The 19,756-nt window shown below is 50.9% G+C and overlaps 1 protein-coding gene and 1 long non-coding RNA gene across 2 annotated transcripts; one reads left to right on the forward strand and one right to left on the reverse strand.

The window, feature by feature from the left end:
• The first annotated feature begins 91 nt into the window (after positions 1-91).
• On the forward strand, positions 92-9,257 carry LOC308462379 (2-acylglycerol O-acyltransferase 2-like). The gene is made up of 6 exons (XM_080980068.1): positions 92-235; positions 1,420-1,598; positions 4,531-4,735; positions 5,468-5,642; positions 7,250-7,449; positions 8,677-9,257. The coding sequence occupies exons 1-6, from the start codon at positions 142-144 to the stop codon at positions 8,829-8,831; spliced, it is 1,008 nt and encodes a 335-aa protein (XP_080836194.1). The 5' UTR covers positions 92-141; the 3' UTR covers positions 8,832-9,257.
• A 3,535-nt stretch (positions 9,258-12,792) lies between these two features.
• LOC308462410 lies at positions 12,793-19,528 on the reverse strand. Its single transcript, XR_013979125.1, has 3 exons — positions 19,492-19,528; positions 18,137-18,571; positions 12,793-16,627 (listed from the first exon to the last, which is right to left on the reverse strand). It is a non-coding gene; the product is annotated as an uncharacterized lncRNA (long non-coding RNA).
• Positions 19,529-19,756: the final 228 nt, after the last annotated feature.

The following is a 19,756-nucleotide window of genomic DNA, read 5'->3' on the forward strand; positions in this document are numbered from 1 at the left end:
CCATTTGGGAGGCGGGCGGGGCCGCTGCCCGTCCAATGGGAGCCTGGGGGGCGAGGCGGGGCGGGACTCTGCCCCTGATAAGCCTGGTCTCCGGCGCGGGCGGCGTTTTCTGCCTCCGGTCTCTGCCCCGCGGCGCTCGCGATGCTGGTCCAGTTCGCCCCGCTGCGGCTGCCGCTGCGCCGCCGCCTCCAAACCGCCGCGGTGCTGCAGTGGGTCTTTTCCTTCCTGGCGCTGGGTGAGGTCTCTGGAAAGGGGGGGGGGGGCTCCTCCTATGGGGCGCTGCTGCCCGGGGGGGGGGGCGCCTTGGGAAGGGGCTGGTTTCGGGGGGCGCTGCCCGCAGGTGGCGAAGAGGCAGGTATTCAATTCGGGGCGGGGGGAGAAGAGACTTTCCTGTGCCTATTTCAGGGGGGGCTGCAGGATTTTCGCTTTTTGGGGGGCTGTGCAATTCCGGGGATTCTTTAACAAAAAAAGTCGAGGCGGCGCCTCTCAAGGAGTTTGTGGGCTGCCTTGCTTGGCAGAACGTGCGTTGCCTGGGGGGGGGGTCCCTCCTCCTAGCTCCCCACTAGGAAAGGGGGCGACTCTGCCAGCTTGGTTGAAAGCAGCGTGCAGGATCCGCCCAGCTAAGAGGGTGTCGATTTGGAGGGAGCAGGTAATGAGTTTTGGGTTGGCTGCGCAGGTGGGTGGGAGGCTGGGAAGGGGGGGGGCCTTGGAGAGGGGTCTCTTCTTCAGCATCCCATCAGCGTCTGCTCCAGAGCCAAGGCCGCAGCAGAGTGCCTCTGAGCATGTGCAGAGAGAGGTCCCTTTTGCTGTCTGTTTGAGCAGGCATTCATTGGTACTTTCCTGCTTTGTATAGTTTAACTTTGCATACCGACCTTCAGGGATGGTTTGCAGCTTAAAAATGCAACGTTAAAAAATGCAAAATAAACAATAAGACAAAATAATAAACAAGAACAAAGACAAAGAAAGACCCCCCCCCCTTATTTCAAAAGGTATTGGATGTTAACCAGCCAGAGGCAGAGGCTGCAATGGCAAGGCTGAGCTGAGGATATGGAGCATGCGCAGAGTGCCTTTCCTTTCACAGTGTGGGGCAATCCAGCCAGATGGATGGGGTATAAATAATAAAATTATTTTCATCATATCATGTTCAAGAGAAACATTTTTATGTATCATGAAGGAGCAAACTGAACCTCCCTTGAATGGGACCCCAAGGGGTCATCCAGCCCAACCCCCTTCGAGGCAGGAATCTGCTGTGGTGGAGCAGGGGCTGGTCCCTTTCCCAGCAGCCAACCTCTCGGAGGGGCTTGTGGTGTGGGATTTGCAGGCATTGTATGTGTGTTGGTTTTCCTGGGTGGGGGGCGAACACTGAGGACTAGCCTCTTGAGGGCAGCTAACCTAACCCAGGCCTGCCTCTCTCCCCAGCACAATGCTGCCTGGTCTTGTTCCTCGTCTTGCTCCTGGGAGACGGCTGGGTGCTGGCTGTCCTCTACGCCGCCTGGCTGTACCTGGACTGGGAGACTCCGGCCAGAGGGGGCCGTCGCTCCAACTGGGTCCGCAACTGGACTGTGTGGCGCTACTTCCGAGACTACTTCCCCATGACGGTGAGCAGGGCGTGTGTGTGTGTGTGTGTGTGTGTGTGTGTGTCTTTGGGCTGTGAAATCTGAGGGCCCCCTTGGACAAAAAACAAGGACCCCAGCCAGGAATCCCAGAGCAAAACAGCAGCCAGTCGGCTTGGTCTTGATTGAAGACTGTCGGACAGGACTCGCACCTGCCACCAGGTGGAACAGGATGGAAGCCCCGAACAAAAGAGAACCCAAACTTTTATTAGCTGCTGATCCCCATGTTAAGAGGGACACAGGTGGCACTGTGAGTTAAACCACAGAGCCTAGGGCTTGCCGATCAGAAGGTTGGTGGTTCGAATCCCCACGACAGGGTGAGCTCCCGTTGCTCTGTCCCTGCTCCTGCCCACCTAGCAGTTCGAAAGCACGTTAAATAGATAAATAGGTACCGCTCCGGCGGGAAGGTAAACGGCGTTTCTGTGCGCTGCTCTGGTTCGCCAGAAGTGGCTTAGTCATGCTAGCCATATGACCTAGAAGCTGTACACCGGCTCCCTCGGCCAGTAAAGTGAGATGAGCGCCGCAACCCCAGAGTCAGCCACGACTGGACCTAATCGTCAGGGGTCCCTTTACCTTTAATCCCCATGTTACATCCCCCCCAAACTACATCATGGTTACATCATGAAAGGGGGTGTCTTGTGGCAGGAATCTGAGCATCCTGGACCCTGCCCCATGGTTCCCCTTGCCCTCCACCAAACACCCATCCAGTGAAGCAAAAGAGATATTTACATTTCCCTGTTTCCCAGCCAGTTAATCCCACCCTTTTGTCTCCATCTGGGTTTGCTATTTCTGGAATGGCTACCTGTCTGGCACTCAGGTATCAGGAGGCCAGAGATTATCACTCAGGCAGAGGGGCTGCTGAGGAGCTGAGCTCACAGGTCTAGATGAATTTCTGAAGTTTTCCTAGGGAGCCAGTACATAGGAACATTTATCAGTGTATTCTTACATTTGGTATTGTGCAGCAAAGGCCCTTTGAATAGATAGGAAGAAACTGTGATGGGGGCAAATCACAAAAGTCACAAAAATGATTGTGCTGATTTTGGTAGTGGGCTGCATGAGCATGATATCTGCTGGAGGGGCAACCCCCACCCCCCCAACCTATACATAAATTCCTGCAACAGGGCCTGGCGTGGCCTGTGCCCTCCTTGGCAGGGTGGCGTGCAGAGAGTTGCAGCCCAGCTGGTGCCAGACGGCTTCCCCTACTTTCCTTTGGAGGCCAAGAACCTCCAGACACACTGCCCAGGCCTGTGCACTTCGATGCTGCAAACCCAGCGGTTAGACTTCGCCCCAGGAGACAGAGAGATGCCAAAGGCAGGAGTCGGAAGGGGGACCCTCAAGGGACATCTAGCCCAACCCGCTTGCCTTGCAGGAATTGCAGCTAACGAATCCCTGATCCGGATGGCCAGCCAACCTCTGTTAAAAACCCCCTGAGGAAGGGGAGCCCACTGCCTTCTGGGTCAGTTGAACGCCTCTTGCAGACAGAAAGTTGTTGTATGTAACGTCAAATAAGAGAAATGTGTAACAAATTGAGAATTATTTGGTTTAAGTGATGAAAAGAGAGATATAATCTATATATCCTTCTGGCTTCTCCACATCCTCCTTTCGCCACTGCCTGCCTCCCCATGCCCTCGCCGGACTTCCCTCTCTGCCCCACTTGACCTGGGTACAAATTCCACCTCTGTTTGAACAGCAGGAGCAAACATTCAGGAAAAGCCACATTCCTTCTGTCCTGTGGAATAGAGAGGACTTCCCTGGAGTCCTTCGCAGACCCATAAAAGCTCTGCAGCCCCATGGGAGGGGGTCAGTGTCTGCCCCATATTGGAGAGGTGTGTGGGAGGCGGAGGCTGCAATGGCAAGGCTGAGCTGAGACACGGAGCATGCGCAGAGTGCCTTTCCTTCCACAGTGTGGAGCCGGTGCCGCTGCAGCTGCCTCCTAATACCCTCTTTGCATTTGTAAGGAAACTCTGGAACTCCCTGCCTGTGGATATCAGCCAGGCGCTTTTGCAGGGCTCTTTTTGCCGAGAACATTTCTGCTCAGAAACAGATACTTAGACCGTGGTGCTGATAACGCCAAGGTTGCAGGTTCGATCCCTGACAGCTGCCTATTCCTGCATTGCAGGGGTTGGACTAGATGACCCCGGGGTCCCTTCCAACTGTTAGTCCAAGGCCTGTTTTTAGCTGATTGCTTGCTTTATTCTTCGATTGTTCTGAAGAGTTGCTTTTACCAGGACTTTTATTGACAGACTCTCTTCAATTTAGTTGGCCTTGGTGAAGATTTGACGTTTTCATCCCCAAAAAGTTTTTTATTTGAGTTTCTACTGAAATGAGGCTGCATTTTAACGTTGTGTTTTAATCCTGTTTTTATGCTGTATTTTAATCAATTGTTTTTTACATCTGGTGTTAGCTGCCCTGAGCCTGGTCTTGGCTGGGGAGGGCAGGGTATAAATAAAACTTATTATTATTATTATTATTCACCAATTGCTCTCAGGTGTTTTTTTCTCTGTGTGGGCAATAAATAAAACCCCACAGGTGTGCTGCAGGTTTCCATCTGGGTTCAGAAGTGGGGCTCCCCAATGGGGCTGGCCCTGGGAACCAGAGAACGGCTTTGAGCCACAGAATTGTAGGGTTGCGTGGGACCCCCAAAGGTCATCCAGCCCAACCCTCTGCAGTGCAGGGGTCCAGTGACAACATCTGCGGGAAACACCCATATCCCTCTAGGGTAATTCATTGCGGGGGTCACCAAATAGCCCTCTCCCCCTACCACCTTCGGGTGCCCTCCCCTGCCCGAAAAGTGAGGTGTGTGTGTGTGTGAGGAATCTCCCCCGCCTCCCTTCTTGCCCCCTTGTGCTGCCTGCCCCCCATGTTTCCGGCTGCTTCCTCACCCTGCCCCCCTTTTTCTCCCCCCGCCCCACGGCAGCTGGTGAAGACGGTGGATCTGGACCCCTCGCGCAACTACCTCTTTGGCTTCCACCCCCACGGAGTGCTGGTGGCTGGCGCCTTCGGGAACTTCTGCACGGAGGGCACCGGCTTCTCTGCCCTCTTCCCGGGACTCACCCCACACCTGCTGATGCTGCCCTTCTGGTTCAAGGTGCCCTTCTTCCGAGACTACATCATGAGCGGCGGTGAGAGGCTTGGGGGACCCGGGCAGGGGGCTGCCAGGCTTGGGTGGGTGGGTGTGGGGCAAGAGGAACCTCCACGTGCCATTATATGAATTGAATATTGCATACGGTTCTGGTCGCCTCTCCTTTAAAAGGATATCGAAGAGTTGGGAGAGGTACAGAAGGAGATGATGGAGTGACACTCCTATGAGGAAAGGGGGGGCTTTTAAGTTTAAAGACAAGAGGCTATGAAATCATGTGTGGCATGGAGAAGGTGGATATAATAATAATAATAATAATAATAATAATAATAATAATAATATTGAATTTAATTTTAAAATGAATTGATTTTAGAATGTGTTACTTTTATTTTTGTTAGCCACTCTGAGCCCGGCTTCGGCTGGGGAGGGCGGGATATAAATAAAATTCTATTTATTATTATTATTATTATTATTATTATTATTACTACTACTATAATTTATTGTTTGTAGGCCACCCATCCGACTGGGTTGTCCCACCCACTCTGAGGGGGCTTAACAGCAAATAAAAACATCACAGAGGAAAGTTTTCCTCCCTTTCTCAAAGCACTGGGACTTGCTGAATGTGGGAAGGTTCTGGACACAGAAAGGAAAGTCCTCCTTGTAGCACAGACTGTGGGACTCCCTGCCACAGGAGGCGGGGATGGCTACCAAGTTCGTTGTCTTTAGAATTGTAGAGTTGGAAGGGAGCTCTTTCTCTCTCTCTCTCTCCCTGCAGGACTGGTTTCCTCGGACAAGAGCAGCGCTGCCTACCTCCTTGGCCACGAAGGCGGGGGCCAGGTGGCCGTGATCGCAGTTGGGGGACCTCCCGAGTCGCTTGACGCCCGACCCGGAGCTCTGACCCTCCAGCTTCGCAACCGCAAGGGCTTCATCAAGATGGCGCTGCAGCACGGGTGAGTTTGGGGGCGCAGGGGACCCCTGCTGTTGCTGCTCGCGACTTGTCCGTAGCGAAATCCCCTAGCCCTGATCAAGCCGGGCTCTTTTTAAATAGAATGTTATTAAGGCTTTTCAACATGCAATTAAAAAAAACAAGAACGACAGAAGCAAAACAAAGATATCGGAAAGAGAACGAAGAGGAAAGCAAGAGGAAAGAGAGAAAGGAATAATAACAGGAGAGAGGGAGGGAGAAGTAACAGTGTGTGTGGGGGGGAAAGTATTTGATCCCCTGCGAAATTTGCCCTTCTGGCGAAGAAATGACCCGCCCATCATTTTAATGGTAGGTTTATCGTAGCTGTGAAAGACAGAATAACAACAGGAAAACCCCCCAGAAACCAAGAAGACAAAAGTCAGAGATTGGTGTGCATTATAAATGAGTGAAATAAGTATTTGATCCCCTATCAACCAGCCAGATGTCAGGACTACCTGGTATCTTCACAAATACTTATTTCACTCATTATAACTCACATCAATCTCTGACTTTTGTCTTCTGGGTTTCTGGGGTTTTTTCCTGTTGTTATTCTGTCTCTCACAGCTAAAATTAACCTACCGTTAAAATTATGGACGGGTCATTTCTTCGTCAGAGGGCAAACGGGCGAATTTAGCAGGGAATCAAATATTTCCCCCCCCCCACTGTAAAAATGACTTGCAAGTATCCGCCCATCAGTTATTCCTGCAAAATTCCTCGTAATAATCTGACGTTCAATCCCGAGTAATGCCCAGATATTCCTCCCTCTGCTAGCTGACGCTTTCCCAATTTTAAATCCAGGCACCACAGGTTAATTCCTTTTCCTTCCCACCCAAAAGTCAAAAATTATTATTTATTGTAAGTGTCAGCCTTCATCTTCCTCCAGTCCCAACCTCACAACTTCGCTGCCAGATTTAGAAAGAAATATTCACTCCTTATTCTTTATTCCTCATGAGTTTTTTTTTTGCTGCGTTTATAGAAAAAGACAGTGCTTAGGGAGTGCTCGCATTTTTGACTCAAGAAAATCACCATTTTATAGTTCAAATCAGGAAAAATAAATAAAGTAAATGGACAAAAGTACAAAGATTCACAAAATATTTAGGCGTATGCGTACCCCTGTGTACCCCCCCCAATAAAAAAAAATCTATGGGCTACTTTTAAAATGAGGCTGCATTTGCATTTTAACCTGTATTTTAAATTGGCTTCCCCCCTCCTATTATGTTTTTACTGTAATTTTATTGGTGTTAGCCGCCCTGAGCCCGGCTCTGGCCGGGGAGGGCAGGGTATAAATAAAATTTATTATTATTATTATTATTATTATTATTATTATTATTAAAGCAGTGGAATAAGACCCATATCTGTAACTGATTACGAATTATACCAGCAGGGCTCTTTTTATAGAACCTCCTGTTCCAAGAGCAGTCTATCAGGTTCCTAGATTTCTTAGGGGTGTTTGGCCACAGGCTTCTGGACTGGGTGCCCCCCCCCCGGCCTGATCCAGCAGCGTCCTTAACGGGCAGCCTGCTGGCCAGGCCCCCATCTTGCGCCCAATTGCTCGCTCACTCTCTCTGCCCCCCACTTCTCCCTCCCTCCCAGAGCTGCCCTGGTCCCCGTCTTCTCCTTTGGGGAGAATGAGCTCTTCAACCAGGTCTCCAACCCCCAGGGCTCCTTCATCCGGGCAGCGCAGGATCGCCTCCAGAAGGCCATGGGGCTGGCGCTGCCCCTCTTCCACGCCCGGGGAGTCTTCCAGTACAACGTTGGGCTCCTGCCGTTCCGGAGGCCCATCTATACCGTTGGTGGGTAGAGCGCGGGGGGGTGGGGGGTGTCTCCTAGGTGGGCTTGACCTGTTTGCCAGCAGAGCAGACTCCCTTGGAAAGTTGACAATCCGCCTGCCTGGAACTCTTTGGCCGCCATCTCTGCATTGCAGCGGGTTGGGCTAGATGGCCTCTGGGGGGTCCCACCCAACCCGCGTATGGTTCTTTGCTTCTGCGACCTCAGAAGGCGGCGGGCTCTCCTTCACGGGAGGCTTTTAATCAGGAATTCTTTGGCTGTCGCTCCCTGCATTTGAGAGGGTTGGGCTGGATGACCTCCAGGGAACCCCTTCCGACTCTGTGCAAAGCCATTTCTGGATGAGGGCGGTGGGGCCTCCCCTCCTAACCACCCAACCTGGGCCTCTTCTGCCTGCCCCACGGCACCTCTCGTCTCTGCCCCACTTTGCTCCTGGGCTGATGCAACACCCCCCCCAACGCTGACTTCTGTACCATCTCTGCCTTTTGCAACCCTCCCTCCCCTCTGGGCCTTCCTGGCAGCAGAGCTGTCGCGTTGGACTTTGGCCTTGGCAGAAGGGGGGGATTTCGGGCTGACTCAGCGTGCTGCAACTCCCGGGGGGGGGGGGTCTCTCTTTGCAGAAGCCAAAAACCGGACCCTTTGACCCCCCCCCTTTGATGGAGAAAGGCTAACCCTCCCTTTGCCGCCTTCCTTTCCCAATCCCTGCCCAGACTTTTTGCTGCAAGCTTCCACATTTGTGACCCAAATGCTATTGGGGGGGGGGGGAGCTGGTGAGTTTGCCTTGGAACCATAGAACTTTAGCATTGGGAGGGACCCCTAAAGGTCCTCTAGTCCAGCCCCCTTTCACAATGCTGGAGTCGTAGCGAAGGAATCCCTTGTCCCAGCACCCCTAAGCCTGGGGTGTGAGTGTGTGTATGTGGATTTTATGGGGGGGGGGGGCAGTCAAGCACTTGGCTGTGCAGCTAGCATCCTTCAGGGCCGAATCCTGGCCTTGCCCGCTGAGTCCTGCTCTAACCACTTAGCCAGTGGAGGAGTTTGTTGTGACCCTAAAAGAAGCCGTTGGTGTGGGGGGAAGGTAACCCCAGGAGTCAGAATAATGGAACTGAATTGCAAGGGACCCCCAGGGGTCATCCGGACCAACCCCGTGCAATCTGGGGCAAGCCAAGCAGCTGGAATACTTCTTGGTGCAGAGATCGAACACTAACTCTCTCTCTCTCTCTGTCTCCCACCCACAGTGGGGGCCCCGATCCTCGTGCCCAAGACCCCCCACCCGTCATCCGAGGCCATCGACGAGCTGCACAAAACTTACCTGGAGAAGCTCAACAAGCTCTTTGAGGAGAACAAGGCCGCGTACGGCCTCCCCGAAGACAGGCACCTTGAAATCGTGTAGGGCAGGGTGGGGGAGAGAAACCCACGGACACCCCCACCCCAAAAGAGATCCCCTGTGGGGAGCTTATTTCCTGGACTGCATGAAGGGGTTTCTGGAGAAGAAGACTGATGAGGAACCATTCCAATACTGGGGGGTCCCCCAGTCTCAGGAGGGGGGCACCCTGATTTTTGACCCTTGAAGGATTCCAGGGAAGGAGGTGGGGGGGGGTGACGTGCACTTAAATGGGGGGGGAGCTGGATAATGGCTGCTTTTATGAAAGCTGTATACTTGCCTCCTGGGAGGTACTTCCCTGTTCTGTGCCTGCCTGAACCAAGGGGGATGTGGGTTGCCCCCCCTTGTATGAAATGCTCCTTCAGCCTCTAAGCAGTTGCCCCCCCTTGTTCTCCTTCTGCAGAAGTAATAAAGGGCAGAATTGTCTTTTCAAAATGATGTGCGGTGCAGGGTTTGTGCAAAAGACAAAAGGTTGCCTGCCCTCCTTGCCCCCTTTACCTGGTTCAGAGATGGGCTGCCACCTCCTTCTCCTGCCCCCCCCCCATTCCCGAAAAATACACACAGCATGGAGAAAGCTGCAAGGCTGAAATAATTATTCGGGTAGCGCAGAGTTAAACTGCAGAACTCCCTTAGGCTGTCAGTGGCTCCTAGCCAGGAGGGCTCTGGTCTGAATTCCAGAGCCTGAGAAGCACAAGGAGGGGAGATTTGTGGGTTTCTCAGCTGGCAGAGCACAATATTCCTAATCTCAGGGTCGTGGGTTTGAGCCCCATGTTGGGCAAAAGATTCCTGCCTTGCAGGGGGTTGGACTAGAGGACCGCCAAGGTCCCTTCTGATTCAGCCACTGTGGGAGGGCAGGATGCTGTGCTACGCGGGCCATTTGCCAGATTCAGCAGGCTCCTCTTGAGGAGGCCTTTTCTTGCAGCTGACCCTCCATGCCCAGGAACAGTCTACCTGTGAACACCAGAAAACGGGGGAGCCACAGTTGCAGAAGACTGGTGCCCTCAAGTCCTGCTTGCTGGCTTCTCTTTGGGGGCATATCATCGGCCCCTGGCCTCATCCTGCCTCTGTCTCTTTCCCCTCCTGTGCTTTGTGACAGTGGCATTGCTCCCCCTTCCAGAGCCTCGCTTGACCTATCCAGCTGTTCCAAAGGCCATGTCGGAAAATGGATCCCAGTAGAGGCTGTGGTGGCGGCGGCTGCCTCTAAGGCTAAGAATAACCTTTCTTGCCCAAGGGCTGGCTGGGGAGAGGCCAAAAGCGGATGATTATTGGCTGCATGCAGAGTCACGGAACTGTAGAGCTGGAAAGGGATCCCGGAGTCATCTAGTCCAACCCGCTGCAATGCAGGAATCGCAGCCGAGAGCTGAGCCAGAGCTGGCATCCTGCAGGCGGCTTAACACTTGCCCTGTGCAGCCAGCCACATCAGCTGCAGCTCTTCTACTCTGTCGGGTGAGGAGGAAGGCTGCTCTGCGCATGCTCAGAGGCATTCTTGGCTAAGCATCGCATGCGCTGAGCAAAGGTGGTCAAATAGGTTCAGGGGTGAAGCCCAACAGCTTGGGATGGGGGAAGACCCTCCCTCCTCCTTGCTATTTGATGCTGGCAAATACGTTTCAGGGTGCAAGTTGGAATGGGGGAGGGGAGTGTTTCATTCCCCAAGCCCCCAGCTTCAACTGGACAAATGTGGATTTAATACACTAGATTCCTCCCCACCATGATTTAAATGTTGCCAAAGGAGATTTAAAGCTCCCAGCTAGAACCCTCAGTGGAACCAAACAAGAATCATCAAATTGTAGAGTTGGAAGGGACCCCCCGGTCATCTAGTCCAACCCCCTGCAATGCAGGAGTCGCAGGTGAAGAACCCTCTGGCAAGCGACCACCTGGCCTCTGTTTAAAAGCCTCCAGAGAAGGAGAGTCCACCACTTCCTGAGGGAGTCCACCATCGAACGGCTCTTGCTGTGAGATAGTTTTTCCTGATATTTAGTCGGATTCCCCTTGTCATTTGGATCGGTTGAATTATGGAGCAGCAGCAGAGACTCTTCCCTTCCGCCTTCATTGGGGACACATTCCTCTTCCTTTGCCAAGATTCTTCGCCGGAGGGCGGAATTGGAGAGAGTTGTGCAAAGAGAGATTTGCCTCCACATCCTGAGAGCCACCCAACGGGTGCTGGTGATGAAACGCTCCGTCTGCCGTGGGGAGCAGAAAAAACGCCCCCAGCCCCCCTCTAGAGACTTGCGCTGCCTCAAGGTTCGCTCATCGGTCAGATTAAGATGAGAGGCAGCCACTGGGTTAAGTAAACACAAAGAGGATGCTAAGCCTGAGGTCAAAGACCAGGCAATAAATCACACCGGTCAAAGATGGGAGTTTACTCTTTATTAGCAGAGCCACTGTTTGTCGGGAGTCAGACCTCATGAGCCCAGCCCCTCAACCCCAGTAGGTCTTGCCCCATGGATCAGTTGCCAAAACTGAAAATCCTTGCCTCCCCACAGCCACCTAAGTCCCCTCCTCTGCACGGCTTTCTTTTTGCAAGCAGTTGGAGACTGTGCCTGCACACAGCCCACCTCTCCTACGCCCTCTTCATGCCTCTCCTGGTTCTGGGGGATCCCGAAAAGAGGGGAGCTTGTTGCAGCAGCAGGAGACACCTGTGACCTTTCACCATCTGACTCATCTCCGCCTCTTGGCCCTCCCTCCTTTCCTGCCTCTGAAAGTGTGTAGCCTGGGAGTCATTTTGGACTCACAGCTGTCTGTGGAGGCGCAGGTCAATTCTGTGTTTATCAGCTCCATTTGGTACGCAGGATGAGAGACTTCCCTGCCCGCAGACTGTTTGGCCAGAGTGATGCATGCTCTAGTTATCTCCCGCTTGGACTACTGCCATGCGCTCTATGTGGGGCTACCTACGAAGGTGACCTAGAAACTACAACTAATCCAGTATGTGGCAGCAAGAGTGGTGAACTGGGAATGGCCAAGACTACAAAACACTGGTCCTGAAAGAGCTGCATTGGCTCCCAGTATGTTTCCAAGCACAATTCAAAGTGTTGGTGCTGACCTTTAAAGCCCTAAACGGCCTCAAAGGCCCAGTATACCTGAAGGAGTATCTCCACCTCCATCATTCAGCCCGGATACAGAGGTCCAGCTCTGAGGGGCTTCTGGCGATTCCCTCCCTGTGAGAAGTAAGGTGATAGGGAACCAGGCAAAGGGCCTTCTCGGTGGTGGCTCCCATCAGATGTCAAGGAGACAAAGCACTGCCTGACTTTTAGAAGACATGTGAAGGCAGCCCTGTTTAAAAAGGTAAAGGTACCCCTGCCCGTACGGGCCAGTCGTGTCCGACTCTAGGGTTGTGCGCCCATCTCACTTAAGAGGCCGGGGGCCAGCACTGTCCGCAGACACTTCCGGGTCACATGGCCAGCGTGACGAAGCTGCTCTGACGAGCCAGCACAGCACACGGAACGCCGTTTCCCTTCCCGCTATAAAGCGGTACCTATTTATCTACTTGCACTTAGGGGTGCTTTCGAACTGCTAGGTGGGCATGAGCTGGGAACAGGAGGCCCGGCCAGATGTTTGTGGGGTGTAAGTAATAAATTATTATAAGTTATTATTAATATTCTCTGCCATAGACTCCCCCTGCTCACAAAGCCCAGTCACCCCTTCTGCTTCCAACACCACCTCTTCTCTGTCTTTCCCCTCTGGCCACTCATCGCCATCCCACTCCCTGGGGGGCTCTGAGCCTTCTTCCCATGGGGGGGGAGTCTTCCAGGTGCCGCAACAGGGTTCCTACCTCCAGCAACAAGAGGAGAGAGACCCCCTGTTGTAAGAAAATTCTGGCTGGCTTTTACAGCCCATCTCCCCATCCAAGGGAATTTGCGTCCATCAAGGTCAGCTGTCGGTGGGAGATACACCTACATGGAAGTCCCCACAAAGGAAGAATGGATACAAAAACTTATGGAATATGGAAGAATAAGAAATCAAGATAAGAAACTTTTTATAGAAGAATGGAAATGGTTTACTGAATATTTACAGATAAATTGCAAACAGATAAAAACATTAGCAGGATTGTTGTAATGACCTGCAGTTTGAGAAGAGTATATATATTTAAAATAGGTGAGCAAATAAAATGAATTTGCATATGCAGAAGGTATAATAATAATAATAGTTTTAAGGAACCGCATAAAGAGGGGGAAGGAAGTTTTGATTCCCCCCCCCCATGGTAAAACTTTATTGGTTTAAAATACAAATACAGATAATCTACAACGAAGGAAGTCAAGTTTTGAAATGTTAAAATGATTGTGAAATTAAGGAAATGTATAAACCTGAAAAGGACACAAACTATTGATCTTTATTGGCCTGGTAGCGGTGTCTCCCTGCCAAATTGCGAGCTGAGGAGGGACGCCCACAAAGGTGTGTAACACCTTTTAAAACCTCAGAAAGCATCCCCCCATATTTGGCAGAAAGGCCACCCCAAACCATAACAAAATGTCACGGAAGAACTGGCCAGCAAAATTTGAGGGCCTGACTTCCCACCTGTCCATTAGGATCCTTGATAATGGTCCTTCCTAGTACATCCTTTAGGAATGGCAAAAGTACTGTGGCCCCAGAGATGATTGCCACCCCAGTCATTCCTGCTTTGCAAGTCTGCTCTATTTTTGGCAAGCACCTGTCAGACAGGTGATCCATCCAGGAGCTCCTGTCTCCCAGGAGAGAGAGGGTCTTCTAGATTCAGCAAACAACACTTCATTTAGACACAAGCTGGAAATGGAGTAATAATTGACCCCTTGCTGGCTGACGGATAAGGTGTCAGCAAGCGCCATTTTGTAAGGCTGCAGTAGCAGCAGGAGCTCCTGTAGGGGCCACTCTTGCAAAGGAAAAATATGGTCATTTTAAACTTTAAAGGGGATGTCATGTTTTGGTGCTTGGGGACGTGTGATAATGCACTTAGGTTCCTGCATTTATTTTTTGGGACTTCCAATTTCTTATGCTGCCCTGTACACTTTTCACCCAGCCGTTATTGAAACCCCCCCCCAAAAAAGTGGGAGAAATGTAATAGAAAAAGGAGAAATTTGAGTGCCAATGTCTCTGGGCTGCTTCTCGCATTTTGATGCCTATTTGCATTTCCTTTTGAAATTTCAATTCCTGAAACCAGGTCACAGGCTCACCCTATTTATACAAAAATACACCCTTAAGACAGGTAAGCAAAAGACAGAGCAGGGATCCTCAAACTTTTTAAACAGGGGGCCAGTTCACTGTCCCTGAGACACTATTGAGGGGCAGACTATAATTTTTAAAAATGAACGAATTCCTATGCACACTGCACATATCTTATTTGAAGTGCACTAAAAACAGGAAAAATACAAAATTTAAAATGAAGAACAATTTTAATCAACATACACTTATATTTCAATGGAAATTATGGGCCTGCTTTTGGCTAATGAGATAGTGTCCGGTTCCATTTTTGTCACTGCTAGTCATAGCAGGTGCTGCAAGCGTCCATCAGTTAGTCTGGGTCCGGTTGGGGATTTTAGATGTTTCATTCGGGGAAAAGTCTGTTCACAGACATAGGTGCTGCCAAAGATGGTTGTAAATTTGAGGGCATGATTCCTGAGATTCAGATGTCTCAGAGGTGAGATGCATAGAAATTAGTGAGCCTGCTTGATTTGAATGCGTCTTTCAGAGAGTCACAATTCTGTAGTTCGATCAATTCCACTTCATAAATTGGATCAGCAGTTTCAAAGTCAATGAAAATGGGTTTCGGGAAAGCTGTATGCCCTGCTCATGGATGTGAAGCTCTTTAAATCGAGTTTGAAACTCCTTTTGCAACATTTCCAGTAAATCCACACGTTTCGTGGGGAGATGGCAGAAGTTTTCCTCCTTCACTTGTTTAAAGAGGTCTAATTTTGCTTGAAACGCTTTCACAAGTGAAAACATATCACTGATGAGCTTTCCCTTCCCTTGAGGCTGAACACTGGAAACTGTTCAGTAGCTCCGTTATGTCTATCAGAAAGGCAAGGTGCCACTTCCATTCTGCCGACATGGGGATCCAGGGCACAGTTCGAAAATGGTTACGCTCCTTTCTCTCAGGTCGGGGACAGAGGGTGCCGCTAGGGAGGGAGTTGTTGCCGCAGCACTCCTTGGTGTGTCGAGTCCCGCAGGGCGCAATCCTTTCCCCAATGCTTTTTAATATCTTTATGCACCCCCTTGCCCAGATTGTCTGGAGCTTTGGGCTGGGTTGTCATCAATATGCTGATGACACCCAGCTTTATCTGTTGATGGACAGCTGCCCTGACTCGGCCCCAGACACACTGACCAGATGCTTGGAAGCTGTGGCTGGATGGTTGCATGGGAACTGGTTGAAGTTAAATCCCTCAAAGACAGGAGTCCTCCGGCTGAGTCAGGGTGACTTGGGGTTGGGGGGCCAAATCCCATCTCTTGCGGGGGCACAATTAGTGCCAGCGCCTTCTGTCAAGAGCTTGGGTGTAACCTTCTGTCAAGAGCTTGGGTGTAACCTCTTTCCATGGAGGCGCAGGTTGCAGCCATAGGAAAGGCGGCATTTTCCCATCTCTGCCGTATTAAACAGTTGGTCCCTTACCTTTCTCACCCTGATCTGACCACAGTGATCCAGGCGACGGTTACATTCAGGCTTGATTATTGTAACTCGCTGTATGCGGGGCTGCCCTTGAAGCTGACCCAGAAACTCCAGCGGGAGCAGAATGCCACAGCGAGGCTCCTTACGGGGTCCTTGCCGCAGGATCACATTCACCCAGTGCTTTACCAGCTGCACTGGCTCCCGGTGGAGTACAGGACCAGGTTTAAGGTGCTGGTTTTGACCTTTCAAGCCCTATGCAGCCTAGGACCCACGTACCTACAGGGTATACATAAAATTTATTATTTTCATTATCATCTTTGAGCTCTAGTAAGTCTTTGTTTTTCATAAGCATAAAATCAGAAACATGCGGAAGTAAGTAATAAAAGTGTTTCAAAACTCTCCCTTTACTCAGCCAAAGGACTTCTGTGTGGTATGGAATATCTTCATGATCAACATTTAACTGAGACAGAAATTCCTGAAACTAACTGTGGTTTAGTGCATAAGCTCTAATGAAGTTAACACAAGATACGACAGTTTTCATGACAGAGTCAAACTTCAGTGATTTTTTACAACACAGTGCTTGTTGGTGGATGAGGCAGTGTATGGCTATTCCATGTGAATGGTTGTGTTTGTCCATCTCTTGGTTAATGTGTACAACCACTCCTCTCATAGACCCCACCATGCTAGGAGCACCATCAGTTGTCACAGTGGCAAGTTTAGCCCAGTCTAGCTCCAAATCACGCAGTTTGGCAAACTTTTTCAAAGATATCCTCTCCTGTTGTTGTTCCCTTAATGCTTTGCAATGCAGCAAACTCCTCTGTGACTTCAAAATTATCATTTGTCCCACAAATGAAAATTAGTTGTGCAGAATCATGAACGTCAGTGCTTTCGTCAAGTACCAATGAAAAATAAAGGTTTTTTTGAGTTTTGCCAATGTTGATGCAAATTTCCCCCCATTTCGTCAATCCTACATGTAACTATACATCCTGAAAGACTCCATGTCCCAAATAAATCAGTCTTCTCTGGACACATCTCTTTGGAAGCAAAAAGAATGCATTCTTTAACAAATTCTCCCTCTACGAAGGGTCTGCCAGTGCATGCTATGAGCTTGGCAACTTGAAAACTTGCTCGCAATGATGATTTATTTCGCTGCTCTTGCTTCACAAAAGTATTTTGCTGAGTTGTCAATCCATATTTCAGTTTCAATATTTCAGAATCAATTCTTCTTCTTCTTCTTGACATAATGATTTCCTAGGGATTGAAAATTGCTATTAGTAAAATACCAATAAATAGAGCTACAAAAACAATGTAACAGGAGTAATGACTAAAATAAAAAATGTCAGCACTGAGCAATAATGCAAATGGTCAGTGCTCATGCTCTATTTTCATTATTTCAAACGTGATGGATCTATTTCCAAATATATCTTGCAATGTTAGTTATAATGCACATTAAATACGTGGGAGCCCATTTCAAAACCTAGTCATGGCTGACCCCCAACCAAGGAGGCTGGAGGAGAGATGCCTCAGCAGCTGCCCATCTCAATCCTGAGGGGCGGCGGAATGAGGCTCCCCAGGTCCAGAATGGGCACTTCCCTGTTCCACCTCAGAGTGCAATGGCTGAAAAGGGAAAGTGGGGGGCGGCCAACCTTCCCCACACAGCTGCCTCACCTGAGTTGCTCACCTCGTGCAGTGCAGCTGAAGGAACTCTCAGCCATGGACTATAGAGAATGCAAAAGTGCTGGCCTGCCTGCTGCATGTGCACAGGATCACATCATCCCTCTCTTGCATGTGCACCGCTCCCCCTCCCCGCAACCAACCAACCACTTGTGGTATCAATAGACACCAGATGCAGAGGTCGCGCACGGGACGCCATACAGTGGTACCTCGGGTTAAGTATTTAATTCGTTCCGGAGGTCTGTTCTTAACCTGAAGCACCATTTAGCTAATGGGGCCTCCAGCTGCCACCGCGCCGCTGGAGCACAATTTCTGTTCTCATCCTGAAGCAAAGTTCTTAACCCCAGGTACTATTTCTGGGTTAGCGGAGTCTGTAACCTGAAGCCTATGTAACCCGAGGTACCACTGTACTTCCTTTTGCCATAGACCCGTTAGACAGCGGTGGGTTCTGCAATTGCTGGGCAGGCCGGGTTCAGGATCCTGGTGGGCCAGATCTGGCCCACAGTCATAGTTTGAGGACCCCTGTAGTACACCAACCCATGTGGTTGCAAGGAAGAGTGAAGCTGCTAGGGAAGTGCATATAACACACCAGTTCTTTCCCACACGTTCCTTGAATCAGAGAAAGTGTTGTCTGTACAACAGTGTGTCCAAGTAAACATATGGAATATGCCAGGAATAACAACCCAGTAATTTTGAAGTTTGAAAAGAGGCTGATTTAACTAAGCACTGGCATGAGATTAGTCTTTGGAGCAAACTACACATTATGCCACTGCTTTGTGGGGGACCCTCCCTTATCCACTGCTCAGGTGTCTGCGCCAATTTACTTTTTTAAAAAAGCATTCAGGCAATTGTTAATTTAATCATGTCGTTTGGTCCTTTGCTCTTTGTTACCCACATTGTGAAAATAGTGCCTTCAGTACGCTGAAGCGTTAAGTCTTCATACAGACAGGAGCTTTTAAAATAAAAAATTGTTCAGTAGCACTTTATAGACCAACTAAGTTTGTTCTGGTATAAGGTGCTACTGGACAATTTTTTATTTTAGTTTTTATTTCCACCGCTTCAGACCAACACGGCTACCTACCTGAATCTGCAATCATGGAAGGAGCTTTCAAAAAACTTAAAATGAACACTAAGAAGCTACACAAACGACTTTCAAGGAGCCACAGGCAGACAAACCTAGAGATGTCCCACATACAGCAAACCCACTAGGAACCATTCCTAGCATAGGAAAAAGCTGCAAGGGGGCGGATTTGATTTATGCCTTCTCTGACACCACGTTCATTAGCAACCAAAATGAACGGGCAACACTGAAGGCAAGATGACACAAAGGAACCGGAACCAAGCAAGCAAGGAAAGACCTCCACCTGCATGCCTATACACAGCTTACCTACATTACGGAGCCGGATACATTATGCGCAGGGGAAGGAGGAAATGTGCACAGGAACTAGCATTTCCTGCAGCTCAGCATACTGCATTTTAATAAGCCTGGCTGTTTGTAAGGGGCCTGCTCTATGGCTTCTTTCTCACAAAACCTCATCCTGCATACCTGAAGGAGCGTCTCCACCCCCATCGTTCTGCCCGGACACTGAGGTCCAGCTCCGAGGGCCTTCTGGCGGTTCCCTCCCTGCGAGAAGCCAAGTTATAGGGAAGCAGGCAGAGGGCCTTCTCAGTGGTGGCTCCCGCCCTGTGGCACCTGCCCTCCCACCAGATGTCAAAGAGAACAACAACTACCAGACTTTTAGAAGACGTCCGAAGGCAGCCCTGTTTAGGGAAGCTTTTAATGTATTACAATATTTTAATATTTTTTTGGAAGCCGCCCAGAGTGGCTGGGGAAGCCCAGCCAGATGGGTGGGGTATAAATTATTATTATTATTATTATTATTATTATTATTATTATTATTACCTCCACTCTTTCCTCTCTAGGGGAAAAAAACAATGGGTGCGTTTGCAACACATCCCTGCTCCCCATGGAAGAGTGACGGGGTGGAGGTTGTTGCTCCCCGCTCCCCGTTTCTGGCCTGCCCCCCCCCGCCTCCTCCCCCTCCGCGCCCCCCCAGACCACGCGGGAAGAGGCCCATTCTCGCGAGAGGACGGGCTCCCTCAGGTATTTCTCCTACCTCGGCGTCCCTGCGCTTCTCCGCGCGGAGCCCCCGCCCCCCCCGCCCCCCCGCCGCCAGAGGCCTCCGAAGGAAGCGCTTTCTTCCCCCTCAGCGGCGGCGCCTTGAAAGGCCGGGACAGACCATCTCCGCGGAGGGGGGGGGGGAGACAGCGCGGAGCCCGGGATTCTTCCGAGGGAGAGACGAGCCGGCGGAGGCTGCGGGAACCCGGCTCCCTTCGCTCCCCCTCCGGGCCCGCGCCTCGCCTCGCCCGTCTGCTTCCCGCCTCCCCTCTCAGCCCCATCTCCCCCCCCCCCGCCTTACTCACTTGGTTGGCTCCGCCGCTCTTCCCGCGCTTTTCTCCCTCAACCGCCACTTCCCTCGCGCTCTTCCGCTTCCGGCCGCTTCTTACAGCCTCCGCTCCGGGCCAAACCATTGCTGGGGGTGCGGGGGGGGGAGAGAGAGGGAGAGAAGACCAGGCCAGGCCGCGCCATTCCTTGATTTCTTCAGGAACCCGTCGTAGCCCAGGCGGGCTTACAAGGCCTGGCATAGATACCGAAGGCGCACCCGGGTCACTGGTCGAAACAGGAGGA

This window comes from Podarcis pityusensis (assembly GCF_964106645.2).
Source record: "Podarcis pityusensis genome assembly, chromosome: 13".
NCBI classification, from domain to species: Eukaryota; Metazoa; Chordata; class Lepidosauria; order Squamata; family Lacertidae; genus Podarcis; species Podarcis pityusensis.

What these genes read in the sequence shown, in the direction of transcription:
- LOC308462379 (XM_080980068.1), top strand. Translation starts at nt 142, where the DNA reads ATGCTGGTCCAGTTCGCCCCGCTGCGGCTGCCGCTGCGCCGCCGCCTC. An exon ending in AGACTACATCATGAGCGGCG is followed by an intron (nt 4,736 to 5,467) that starts GTGAGAGGCTTG and finishes CTCTCCCTGCAG; the next exon opens with GACTGGTTTCCTCGGACAAG. An exon ending in GAGGCCCATCTATACCGTTG is followed by an intron (nt 7,450 to 8,676) that starts GTGGGTAGAGCG and finishes TCCCACCCACAG; the next exon opens with TGGGGGCCCCGATCCTCGTG.